Here is a 12,795-nt window from a genome sequence, read left to right as displayed (position 1 = left end):
CAAAACAGCCTAGTTAGGTTGAATTTATTTAGCCTAGCCAGGTTATAAAACTCTCTAGCTATCTACAGTGTTGAAAAATGCATGGGCCACGGGACTAAAGCAGCATGTCGAAGTAGCCAAAATTTTACGAAAATTCTGCGAAGGCAGTGTGTAAAAAGGAATTAACGAGGTAACTTCATATCGTACGTTCTACAATTTTTTAATTTTCATAGATCAAAATTCTGTCTACTTTGGCAACAGACCGCGTGGCCCAATGGTAGGACGCGTTATTTTTCAAACATAATTTTTTTTTCAACGTACAGCCACGACTTCTCAAATTTCTCTTTGACAGTTCTCTTTACCTGTTTTACCTGGACTGTTCTGTTCAATCTTCAGTATTCTACTGCTGTCAGCCTCTTCTAACCCCCCCCCCCCCCAGCCATCTTCTAGGGAGTTTGATGTGAATTTCTTCTAGTATCTGCAGCATGTCTATCAGTACATTCATTTGATATACTGTCTGCTCACTATCTGTTCTAAGCTGCCTGCCAAAAAACTTACCATTTCTTGTCTTACCTGAATTCTGAATGCTAGTCGACTAGCAGGATCTTTACTTAATGCTACTCTTATATAGTAATGCTTATTAGGCTCCTCACTAATGAAGGCTTGGATAAAATTTTCAGAACCAATAGGTAGTACCATAATCTGTTTGTATATCTGGAGCATAAACCATCCAATCTAGAGTCTGAGCATTATATGTTTCTTTTGTAACAACCCCTTTATAGTCGTTTCTGTGTACTGTACAGAGTACTTTGGAAATGGCCATCTCCACATCAGACACCTTGCCCAACTCGGCATTTAGATGCTGAGTCATCGCCGCCAGATTCGGCAGGCTATTCCGGATACGAACTAGCTGCGTAAACAAGTGCGTTTCCCGACTGGGAATCTAAGCGAGGGCTTTTACGCGAAATTCACACACTTGGCGCTGTCCACCGTTGGATCCCGCTTTGGTTCGGCCTTGTCATCATATTATCAGTCCCGTCACGGCTGGTTTCTGCTCTTCTCTTTCCTCTCTCCTCTGCGTCAATCCACCCACCGGCATTCCTCGAGACTATCCATCTCTCGTCAACCAGCCTCCTCGACCACCATGTCTACCGCCGAGCTTGCTGTTTCCTACGCGGCCCTGATCCTCGCCGACGACGGCGTCGAGATCACCGTACGTGCATCCCTCTCCCTCAATGAGCGAAGGAACAAGAGGACACTGTTTTGCAATGGAACAAAATATAAAAAGAGATGAAAGAAACGAAGAAGAAAAAAAAGACGAAAAGACGAAGAGGGAACTTTAGACAATTGATATGCCTGGACTGACTTGCGAATTTTCGATACAGGCCGACAAGCTCAACACTCTCATCAAGACCGCCAACGTCCCGGAGGTTGAGCCCATCTGGGCCCAGCTCTTCGCCAAGGCTCTCGAGGGCAAGGATGTCAAGGACTTGCTGACCAACGTCGGCGCCGGTGGTGCTGCTGCCGCTGCCCCCGTTGCGGGTGGTGCTGCTGCTGCTCCTGCGGCTGCTGCTGAGGAGAAGAAGGAGGAGAAGAAGGAAGAGGGTAAGATTTCCTATGTTCCTTTGAATCAATCTCTCAGGGCGATTTGCGCTAACGGTGTGTTCTTTCTGCAATTACAGAGAAGGAGGAGTCCGACGAGGACATGGGCTTCGGTCTTTTCGACTAAGCGGTTTTTCGCCATTTCGCTCACCACCTCATTTCCTCGTTCCTCTTTTTTTCCTCGTTACCCTCTTCTCGTCTTCTGTACTCGATAATCCGCGAAATGACGTTTTTTCCAAATCTAGAGAAGCATGTGCATCAATCAACCCATGGATTGCGGGGATGGCGCAAACTTTTTTGATTTGTTAGCTTTGCTTGTTGACACACGGTGGTCGTGTTGGTGGAAACAAACAAAGATCAATTCAAAAGAAAAAGGGGGAAAGAAATCACCCGCTCAATCTGGGGCCTGGCTGGCTAGGGGAATGTGAGCATGTGCATGCATGAATGGAAAGAAAAAGGCCGGATGCCGGTGTATTGGATTCCGGAAATGAATGGGAGTTTTTGTGAAATGTGAACGGAAATGAAATAATGAAATAAAGGGAAAATTAGGGTCGGAGAGAAAAAAAATTAAAGCTCATTAACGGTAATCTTGCTCAATTTCCAGTACCCCGCTCTTTTCTATTTTTCGTTATGTATCACTTCTCTCATATTCCTGCTTTGGACGTTGAGATTGCCATTCACGCCGCTGGGAATGTATTTGCCAGCAGACAGAATCACGGCGGCGACAATGAAATAGCACGGACCAATGGGGAGAGCACTATAGATCAGTAGCGTACAGCGGGTGATCTTGTCGATATAGAAGAAGATGGCAGGCATAAAAAAACGATAAAAAGGGTATATACTAGATGCCAGATGAGATCAGAAGAACGTTTCTAGTCAGACTATAGACAATAAGAATACCATCATCATTATTATTAACTATACAGAAAGCATTCTCACTTGGCCATTTCGAACACACATACATATACCACATAGCAATAGGTCATGATGTTGGCTCTGCTCAGCTGTTACCAGGCCTGTACTATATAAAGCCAGCCACCGTCCAGCGTCACATCCTATTGTACCTAGGTATGTACATGAATCTGTGCCATCTTGGAAGCGCTGAATGCTCCGCAGCGAGCACCGTCGTGATTTCCTCCCATTCAGCCACGCCCAAGGCCCATTATATGATCAACCTAGATGGGTTCCAGATTTGCAGATCTAATATCACGTCATGCTATGAAAGAAAGAAAGAACGCTTCCATCGTAAGTGATTTTATCTTTTTTTTATTTTATACCCTAGTAAAGGAAGACAAGACTGTCTCCGGAGGGAGGCTTTGCCTCTCTCTCTCTCTGTTTCTCTGGTAGTATGAAACATGGAAAGAAAAACGGAAAAAAAAAGGAAAGGAAATATATAAAGGAGCGTAGACAATAGCCACCATGATACAACAGTCAGTCAACAGACGATCCCTTATAACCAGTCTTGGAATAGAAGAAGCAAGCAATACTTTTTCCTCCTAGTAACCCAATTTTGGAAAAGGAGATTATCACACATACAATCAAAGGAAAAAAAAAAGGAAGGAAATGGGCTACTCTAGCCCACGAGTATATGTACAGTACATACTTACATGTATACATATGACAAAATAAATCCCACCGTAGAGTTCCCAATATATCAGTGGATGGCAAGCAGTATGGGAGAGGATAATTGATCCGGGTGCTTGAAAAAAAGAAAGGGAAAAAAAATCCTGCTAGAGGGCAGACAGGCTTATGATATCGCTGCAATGTGTTGGTCGTTCGCGGAGTAGAGACGGAATTGCATAAAGATTGTCACGTCTTCCACCATGGTGCCCAGCGAGCCGATCAGCCACGGCAAATTGGTCACGAAGTAATCTCGGTCGGTCGAGTGCGAGAGGATCTGCTAGCAAAATAACACGTCAGTCAAGGAATGATTGCCGTACAGGTCCTAAGGATCTCACATACCCCAGCGCCATAGGTCAGGTTGCCCAGCAGGGAAAGAATGAAGAATAGCAGAGAGAGCCCTTCACACGACTTCTCGACGTAATTCTTGTAGATCTGTGGGAGCCGCGCTCTGCTAATCGTCAGCAGCTCGACCCAAAAAGTAAACTTAAGCAGAACTCACCCCAAATAGCACATCGCGCTGAAGTAGCCCAAAACCTGCGCTCCGGGCGCTATCTGTGATTCGCCCCCATGGCCCTCCGGCGCCGGCTTCCACATGCCTGTTTGCCAGGCAATCGCCCAACCTGCAATTCCGATGATTACGATAACCAACACGCTGACCAGGTTCTTCACCCACGCTCGGGTGCCCGACTCGCTTTCTTCGACGATCTTGGCCAGCGTATCCTCCGGGTGGCTGATCCGTCGCTGCTGGCCATCTCTCAGCGAAGCAGAGGACCTTCGTCGTCGCGACCCCGCCAGGCCCAGGTCGTCACTAAACCTCCGTCCCAGAAGCGGAGTGGTCGGGGTGGGTGGCTCTGTCGACGAATACTGGCGCTGGCGGCGTCTGTCACGGCGCGCATTGCGGATGTTGTAATACACGCATTGACCGATGAGAACCCCGTCTGCGATACAGAAGTAGACGGCGATGGCGATGACGACGGGGACCAACTGAGCCCAGACTCCCCCGATCAAGTTTGTGACGTCGCCGATGAACCAGACGAGAAGGAAGGCCATGGAAATGCCCTCGGCGCTACCATTACGGTAGTTTTCGATGAGCTGAGGGACCTATCAAACCTGTTAGTATTGCCACCATCATTTCCTTGAGTTTTAAGCTTCGCCCTTTGTCCAAACTCGTATTGATTGTTCTGCGCCTAAGGCAGAAGGTCCACGTACCAAGAGAAACACCCAGCAGGACAGCGATATCGAGCCCAGAATTCCCGACGCAGCTTCACGAGCAGTTAGAGGGACGCTGTAAGACGTGCCATCCCTGGCAAAGTTCAGCTGGGCAGCCATGTTGAGCGGCGCTGCGATGGCTGTGGAGGAAAGATCAAAACCGGGAAAGTAATGACGTATTAAGAATTACACAAGGAGCGTCCGCAGCGTCGAAAGGGAAAGGACCCCTAATAAGCAGGGGGAAGCTCAAAGGAAATTGTGTCACTTGAATTGCATGAGGGAGATAAGCAAAGCAAGCAAGCAAGCAAAGTTTGCGAACTTTGCCTGCTCAGCTCGTGCAAGGATTCTGCTTAGGTTAGGTCAGAAATCCGGATGGGGAGCTGGGCTGGGCGGCTCGAGTCAGTCGGAAATAGTGACGCTTTGCTTTGCTTTGCGGGGCGGGAAAAAAAGGTCTAAAAAGGTCTAAAAAAAATTGGCTGTCGTTATCATTGGCCTGTTCCGTTTCTTTATCTACGGAGTAGATAACGGACTTCTCCGTTAACTGCCGCAGACGCGCAGATCGGTTAGATGCCTGGGGCTTCAAACCCCCAGATTAATCACGTGTGCTGGGAAGCCCTACAGTAGCGCATACGTAGTAGTAGTACATATTCATACCTCATAATCCGCATGATTTGGAATTTGTTGAGGATACATTTCTGTCGACAGAAATGACAAAGACAATCTATTTTAAGTAATACCTAGAAGACAAGACAAAAGAGATGGTTGGAGAAGATCAGGATCGTAAGAATCCAGGCTGATTATAGGCTCAAATCCTGAAAGGTCCGATGTGATTCCATTTCTTTCATTGTCTCAGATAACCGCTAGCTATACTGGTGAGATCGTTTTGTTCCTAGAAGATTATTGTTTCAGGCAGCTGTCATGTCATAGAGGTTGTGCTGATTTGCTGGAGGGACTGTCTGGCTTTCGAGCATAACAGCCTTTGTCGATTCAAATATTTCGAGAAGCCAGTGTATCAGCACATGGGAGTTCTTCCTCCAGGAGTAATTCGGGGTAAGGAATCTAACGACGGCAACATGGAAGATGGGAGGCTTTAGGTTGTCGTCGAGCAGATGATTGTGGAACGTATATTGAAGTCTCTATGACCCCGATGATGTTCTTGGTATAAGTGAAGTGATTGAGCTGATCAAATTCTCGAGGTCGGTCCCAAAAGCTGTTGACGAGCAGAGCTGAATTCGTCGCAGCTTTCAATTTTCGATTCGAAAAGCAAAAGGAGAGAGAAGGGAAGAGAAGATATGAATGAATTGCAAGCCAGGGAAGCTTGAAGTTTCGGGTCTGTCAAAACCAAAACTTGGCAAGTGCCTTGTTATCTATCATTAATAGTAACCATGTTATCTGCAACTTCTTGGATCAAAGTCCTACTCTTGTTCAGTATTATGAAAAATATGGAAAGGGATATAGGTAGGAATCCCATCTGGAAGGGAGATTTTCTTTTACATATACATATACAGTAGGTAGGCCTAGGGGCAAAAGTCCCGACATAGATCAGTTCTCTCTCTCTCTCTCTCTCCCTCCATCTCTCTCTCTTCAAAGCAGGCGAGAGAAATGAGAAGTTTTCAAGGCTGTATGGCACTACATTGCCCAGATCTATCCCCAGAGCTGCTGCTGAGATGTGGAACAACCTCTTCGTTGTTGTTTCTTTTCTTTCGTAGTGATCGACAAAGGATTCACTGTTCGCAGCACTTTGCATCAAAATTCAGCCGGGGCCATGTTATTGTCTAAGCACCACAGTCTGTGATAAAACCGACTGATGGCGGACAGGATGCTCTTATACTCCAAATGACCGCCAACACGGTCTACAGACCAGCTACTGAATCTCTGAAGATGAAGTATGCGAGTGGTTGGCCCATATAAAGTATTGAGCATCACATCAAGGAAGAAGTTCTCATACAGCGTATGGCAGTGAGCATCTTGCTTGTCACAGCAATCCTTGGGATCAACATGGACCTTGTCAGCCGGTTTGCGTTCTCTGGTCTGGGCACAGACTTCCACCAATTCGATCAGCGCCAGGATATCGTCCTCATCTATGATCTTGCGCAAGACGTCGAAGTCTGAGTCTGGGCAGATTGCAAATCGATCAATGCTGCGCAGGCGGCTAAATGGCGACACCACTGTTTGGTAGTCGACACAGCTATGGCAAAGGGAGTTTGAAACACTTGTATTAGGATTCTCATCCCAATGCCATGCAGCGGCATCTGGAGTGTCCAGAAGACATATGGTCACATGTCGGGGAGGGGATCTTAATCCCTGCAACAACTTCATAAGATTGCTGGTCTTTTTCCAGAGGCACGCCAGCTGTCCTGGGTCGCTTGGATCGGGAGGAGTGATGGTGACATTAAGACCTTTAATGTCTTGGTAAGGAAGGTTGCCGAATCCCCTTGCTCTGGCATCGTCCACATCCTTCAATTTCCACTCTGCGTGGCAGCCTTCGAAATCAAACCAGCTCGCTTCAATCCACGTATGGCGCTGGAAAGAAGTCGGATTTCAAATTCGATCCAGAGCTTGGGGTAGAGGTGCGTTGAGATCTCGTCGTACAGCTGACGATTGGCCCGCAGAATGGAAAGGTCTGTCTTTTGGACTTTGGAAGAGTAGTCCACGTCTTGTCCGTCGGGAAGAAAATGCTCCCAGACGAGGAGACGGACTTCAGGAGGCAGGGTTGCAAGGATTCCAAGTCCCGAAGGTTGTTCCATTGTCATGATATGATGTGATGTTTGCAGTAAGAAATGAGATGTACACGTCTGTTGATAACAAGTGACTTGTCTAAGGTATCAATGTAGTGGTGGTTCGTGAGAGTGACAGTGAGAGGAAAGAAGGAAAGAAGGAAGGAGCAAAACCTATATAGCACTTTGAGTCACTGGAGCAGCCCAACCAGGCATCCTTGGAAGGGCCCATGACTCTTTCCAGCCCATAGATTGCAACACCCGATAATACTAAAGAATGAAAAAGGCACTTAAATAAACATAGTGATTGCAGGGGCTCTCGTGATGTCATCGACTCCTGATTTTGTATCTACTTTCCCCCTTCTGCTTTACTGCTGCCTGGCTACGCTTCCTGTCTTCCCCTATCCACTTCAAGGGAACTTACCAAGAGTACCCTTAACTCATATGGCTCAGTTTCATATGCACATCGTCTGTGACACCCAAAGTGACATTGGGATGCTGCAGTCAGTGCAAGACTACCGCAACAGTTCACTCTTTATCTCCATATGAAGCCTTATGAACGCCGGGAATATATGTGAATACAATACTCACTCTACGACGATGGGCAATACGGGATCAAGACTTTAGGCTACATACACATAGGTATCTAAACTCGAACCGGCCTCGCTACCACGGGATTTCAGCAGAACACTGACCTCATCTGATCTTTAGTCCCCTTTAATTGATAAATTTATGACTCCAACTCATCATCCATTCAACTCAGCGGAAGACTGAGCTGCATCAGCAGACACCATGGCCTTCGACGATCGAGGATGTCCATGTGCATCGATAGGAGGAATCGATTACGTTAGTTGCTATACGCTAATTATGCTCACTCTTGTCATGGTGATGATGCACCTGCTTTGGCATTTTTCACTCCCCAGAGAGCGTCAGGCAAGACAGAGACAACACCAGCTACGGCAGCCAACAAGAACTCATCCATCTCCAGAGCAAAATCCGACACCTATCGCAAAGGAGGCGTCTCCAACAAGTACCTGCCTAGAGAGAACTCCAACCCGGTCAGCTATTTCTCAGAGGGCACTTCAACCTACTACGTGGCCAGAGAAGAAACCATCCCCTAGACTGCCCGGCGAGCTCATCCTCGAGATCGCCACCCTACTCCCTCCGTTGTCACGACTGTGCTTTGCGTTGACCTGCAAGTATTTTCTGGAACTCATCGATTGCTCTGGGACCCTCCGACGTTCCAGCCAGTGTCGGCGTCCGACGGATTTCTACAGCCTGTCGCCGTATCGATATATTCTCCCTACGCGCACTTGTAACGTCTTCCCCTCGGAATGGTGGCAGTTCCTCCGACAGCTTGAGAATTCCCGATGGCGATGTTGTTCCGGCTGTCTCAAACTCCACCCTACCAGCGAGTTTACGGCCGAGGAGCTGGCGAAAAATGCAGAGAAGCGAATCTGCATATTTGGACCGTGTGTGGGAGTCGTCCAACTCTGTCCTTGCCTCAACCTGACGTTTCGAGACAAAAGGAAGCTCGTTGCTCAAATGAGGGAAGGACAGTCATACTGCCATGAGTGTTCCTACGATTATAAGCCCGGGACAACCCTACGTACCAGAATCAGACCCATTCTGCAAGCTGATGGGGATTTGATTATCGAAACCGAATACACCATAACCGATGTTCATGTGCCATCCGATCTAGTGCCGCTTGAACGACTCTGCTGTCCACACCGCAGTATCTTTTCCCATATTATGGACGTATATCCCTGGCCAACAAGGCAACGCCCGAATCTTGATCTGTCGCACTGCAGGTGGTGCCAGACGTCGCTATCAGATGTAGACGTTAGGTGGAGGTATGATCTGCCCCCAGGCGGGATTAGTTCTGGATCATGTTGGTTTCGGACTCGGAGACGGCTAGGCAAGGGGTATGAATATGCGGATAGATGCTGGCGTGAGCAGAGCTGCTTCTCGTCTGAGGGACTGAACATCGAAGAGCAAATCCAGCAAAATCCGTGGAAGTCGTGGCTTTCGCGGAGTCGGCCTGCTGCTGACGACGGTTAGCCGAGAATATCCTTTCGTTGATTGATTGAATGGAAGAAAGAACAGCGCATACCTCATCATTTCTGCGTGGTTGAGCGTGAAAAAGTTCGACAGTTAAGAATAATATTAGCGGGAAGATTCAGCAGTCAAGCGATGAGATAGAGATAGCAGAGATAGGAGAAATGAGATAAGTTATAGGTACTCCTCCAAGAGGGAATATCGTCAGGGTACAGCTATGTCGAAGTTATAGCCACTTGAGCCGGTGTATTACCAACCTTACTATGGAGTTTTCCTCGAAGATTGCTTAAGTTAAAATCCCTACTACGAAGCAATTCCAGAAAGTATCCGTAAAAGTTGTGGAAGGTACGACTCACGATCTCACGACGTCGGGAGACAGCGTGACTTTCCTAATTTGGAAAATATAACACCACCAAAACAACAACCACCACTACACATGCAAGGAAGAAAAAAAAAGATGATGCAGAAAAATGAAAGTAAAATAACAGGGAGGTAAAAAAGCTCACACCCCCCAGCTCTCAGCTAGGTGAGAGTGCTACTAAAACCCCTGTTTCTCCTTTCTGTTAAAGGCAGGGATTTTACTACCGACGACTGCGCGTCTCAAACCCGAGACCCCCAGCCAGAAAGGCGAGAGTGTTACCACTTAGGCTAGGGGCCCCGGGTTCTGTTGGGGGTACAGACGTTGTTGTGTTGTTTATGCTGCTCTTGTTGTTGCCTGGGTATTGGTGTTGTTTTGTTGGAGGTACCGGAACGTTCCTACTACCTATGTAAGTGACATACCTAGGTGGTCGGTTTATTGTACCCAAAATTGAAGCATGTTGTTTGCTTGGGACGTGTCTTTACTAACCTTGGACTACACCAGCAAGAAGACTATCGATTAACGGACCTATATGTGGACGTCATGACTCTTATACTACTCTTCCCATATCGTCAGACGATACAGAGAAAACAGAGACAGAATTGATGAGTGCATAGAGGGTATCTTATCTCATTTCTCTATCTTTTCTAATCCGTTTTAAAGCTTCCTTTTTCCTTTGACTTTCCGTCTCATCTATATTTACAGGTGACAGCCCCGTCGATTCGTACGAACTTCCGTTCAACCTTCATCCTCGAGCATCTGCAACTCGTCTTCCAGAATCTCAACCGCCATGTCGCCCAAAGTATCTCTGATCGGCCCATGCAACAGTCGCTGCCTGGCTGAATCGGAGCGTATAGCGCTGAGAGCATCCACGTAAGCCGCCAGAGGGGTGAAGCCCACTGCCTCCCCCCAATTACCACGATCAATGCCGTATTGACGAAGGAACTCGTGCAAGGACCGTAGGCCATGTCCTACAAGCCACTGCTCGAGCATGGCCTGGTCGTCTCCAGGCGGACGCTGCTGCATCGGTCGAGATTCCACGCCACCTTCAGGATCAGATTCCAGTTCGGGCAGGATATCGTCATCGCTCAAGTCCGTGTCACCGTCATCGGCGAAACGGGCCATTTCTGGCCCTTCCATCCCACCATTGAGTCGTTCCAGGAAGTCACGTAACCATTGAGGTCTTCCGAACTCAGGAATCCGGGAGAGGTAAGATGGTGTTGGGTCCGACTGCTGACGGAAAGCTTCAGAATCATACGGGGGAAGCGGATCTGACGCGGATATCCGTCCCGATACAAAGCGGTGGGGAAGATGAGTGGTGACTTTGGGAATGTCAGAGAGCACGACATGGCGCGCAATGTCTAGTGTGATCTCTGGAGGCTCCACCGGCTCCTCCTTCTCGGTAAGTATATCGGCGATTTCCACAATCAGAGAAACCACTTCCGGTGTGTTCCACAGGTCTTTGGTGCGAGATATGTAGAGCTCAGCCAGGAGCTCGTGAGACTGTGCTGGAGGCATCTTGCCCCAGATGCGCTTAGGAATTGGCTGGATATCCAGTTCCTGTGCCAATCTGCAGAAGATCCAGGGGTACCGCGACATAGCTCGACGCAATTGATCACGGGCTTCTTTTGGTTGATTCAAGCGGAAGTATGCCAATGCCAGAGAGCAGTGGATGTTTGGGAACTGCTCCCACTCCTCGCTGAACACGGTCTTCGTGCATAATTCGATGAAATGCTCATACTGTCTGCCTCGGAGCGCCAGGTGATCGATCAAGAGTCTGATGCAATACGGATCCTTGGTATCTAGACTGAGCAGAAGCTTGGCCCACTCATAGGCAGTCCTCCAAGTCCCCTTCATCCCCAGATTCGCAATATATCGCCAGCCCACCAGCCACAGCTCTCGATTTTCCATGTGGATAAAATCAAGCCTCGCCTTCCCTTCTTTCAGTTGGTTCCCAAAGGAGGAATGCGCAGAGCGCCCTATGTTGAACAGTGCTCGTTCCAGAAGGTCCGCAGAAACAGCGTGATCACCTTGGTGTTTGGCTATCTCAGAAACTTGAAGCAAAGTGGAGATGTGGTAGGCTGTTGGAGGTGTGAGCATTCTCTGATCGAAAAGAGAGATGGTGAGGTTTAAGAGACTTACGATTATATTGTAAGAGATGGATCAACCTCTGTGGATCCATCGATTCCACGCACATATCGAACTGCATCTGTACGTCGCGGTATGCGGCGTTATGTACAATCCGGTACACGCTGTGCCCTGTCGGAAGCTTCTCCACAAGCTCCATGCCCAGTCCTCCGCTGGGTGCTCGAGGCCACTCATCCTTGCCTTGCATGAGGATATTCTTTCGCAGCGTCACTCCAGCAAGACTCTGTCCTCTGCTGGCGGGACTATAGCGTCCAGTCAAGGCCCTGCCCAGATCGATCATCTCTCTTTGCCTTTCCCTTCGGCGCCCAGCACCGCTACTTTCAGGCTGATCGAACGATTCGAGAACAACGTTACCGAACAGTTTCCGCATCTCATTTATGGCGTTGAGGGATTTCGGATCAATCGCAAGGAGTTCTTCAGGTGATTTCGCAAACTTGCTAACCCGGCCCGCCGGGGTCGTCTGGGAGAGGTCATCAGTTGTTGAGGGACGGTGCGTAGTCGACAACTCTCTCAAAGCTCGGTCGATCTCGTCCAGTTCCTGTTCCTCAGCCGCTGCAGGTTTTGTCCCGGGTGTGTCGGGTTCTTTCGGTGCCTTCTTCTTCTTCCTTTTCTTCTTCCTCTTTGACCCACTGGGTTTCGGGGTAGTGACGGTGGCTGCAATGGTATCAGGAGCCATCTCGACTGGGCTTTCATCATCTGATTGTTGTTCATCTTCGTCAGGGGTGTTGAGCAAATCAAAAGCGTTGGGTTTGGGCTTCGACACAAACGTCTCGGAGCCTTCGTCGCTAGATTCGCTGTCTTGCTCTTGTGCGCACAGGGCGGCTAGCTGCGCCTCCTGCTCGCGCTGCTTCTGCAGCTTTCGTAGTGCCCGAGATGACATGCGGATGGTCAATTCTGGGAGATATTTTTCGGCTGGGAAGGGGTGCGAAAGAGCAGTCGACCACCGCGTGAGTTTTTTTAGGAAGCACGGCTAGTATTCCGATAGTAGTATGCAATAAAATGCATCGAGATAGTTTGGAAGACCGTTTGAAGATATATCTCCAAAAGTTCTGTTCACAACCGGGTGCAAAGCTGGAGTACTGTCACCTGTTGACGCGGACC

At 48.4% G+C, this 12,795-nt stretch overlaps 5 protein-coding genes across 5 annotated transcripts; 2 read left to right on the top strand and 3 right to left on the bottom strand.

Moving 5' to 3' along the window:
• Nucleotides 1-1,123: 1,123 nt before the first annotated feature.
• VTN77DRAFT_1256 (ribosomal protein P1) lies at nucleotides 1,124-1,708 on the top strand (the record flags this gene model as incomplete). Its single annotated transcript, XM_069416967.1, has 3 exons — nucleotides 1,124-1,192; nucleotides 1,365-1,584; nucleotides 1,662-1,708. The coding sequence occupies 3 exons, from the start codon at nucleotides 1,124-1,126 to the stop codon at nucleotides 1,706-1,708; spliced, it is 336 nt and encodes a 111-aa protein (XP_069280210.1).
• A 1,620-nt stretch (nucleotides 1,709-3,328) lies between these two features.
• Nucleotides 3,329-4,533, bottom strand: VTN77DRAFT_1255 (uncharacterized protein; the record flags this gene model as incomplete). Its single annotated transcript, XM_069416966.1, has 4 exons — nucleotides 3,329-3,478; nucleotides 3,544-3,652; nucleotides 3,704-4,305; nucleotides 4,414-4,533. 4 exons carry the CDS (start codon nucleotides 4,531-4,533, stop codon nucleotides 3,329-3,331), a joined length of 981 nt encoding a protein of 326 aa, XP_069280209.1.
• Nucleotides 4,534-6,159: 1,626 nt separating this feature from the next.
• Nucleotides 6,160-7,160, bottom strand: VTN77DRAFT_1254 (uncharacterized protein; the record flags this gene model as incomplete). The annotated part of the gene is made up of 2 exons (XM_069416965.1): nucleotides 6,160-6,812; nucleotides 6,911-7,160. 2 exons carry the CDS (start codon nucleotides 7,158-7,160, stop codon nucleotides 6,160-6,162), a joined length of 903 nt encoding a protein of 300 aa, XP_069280208.1.
• Nucleotides 7,161-8,012: 852 nt separating this feature from the next.
• On the top strand, nucleotides 8,013-9,191 carry VTN77DRAFT_1253 (uncharacterized protein; the record flags this gene model as incomplete). The annotated part of the gene is made up of 1 exon (XM_069416964.1): nucleotides 8,013-9,191. The coding sequence occupies one exon, from the start codon at nucleotides 8,013-8,015 to the stop codon at nucleotides 9,189-9,191; it is 1,179 nt and encodes a 392-aa protein (XP_069280207.1).
• A 1,093-nt stretch (nucleotides 9,192-10,284) lies between these two features.
• VTN77DRAFT_1252 (uncharacterized protein) lies at nucleotides 10,285-12,574 on the bottom strand (the record flags this gene model as incomplete). Its single annotated transcript, XM_069416963.1, has 2 exons — nucleotides 10,285-11,627; nucleotides 11,689-12,574. 2 exons carry the CDS (start codon nucleotides 12,572-12,574, stop codon nucleotides 10,285-10,287), a joined length of 2,229 nt encoding a protein of 742 aa, XP_069280206.1.
• Between the last annotated feature and the right edge of the window lie 221 nt (nucleotides 12,575-12,795).

This window comes from Rasamsonia byssochlamydoides (genome assembly GCF_041956645.1).
Source record: "Rasamsonia byssochlamydoides strain NRRL 3658 unplaced genomic scaffold VTN77scaffold_12, whole genome shotgun sequence".
Classification (NCBI taxonomy): domain Eukaryota; kingdom Fungi; phylum Ascomycota; class Eurotiomycetes; order Eurotiales; family Trichocomaceae; genus Rasamsonia; species Rasamsonia byssochlamydoides.
The sequence above is the reverse complement of the archived record's forward strand: the minus strand, read 5'-3'. Positions and strand labels throughout refer to the sequence as shown.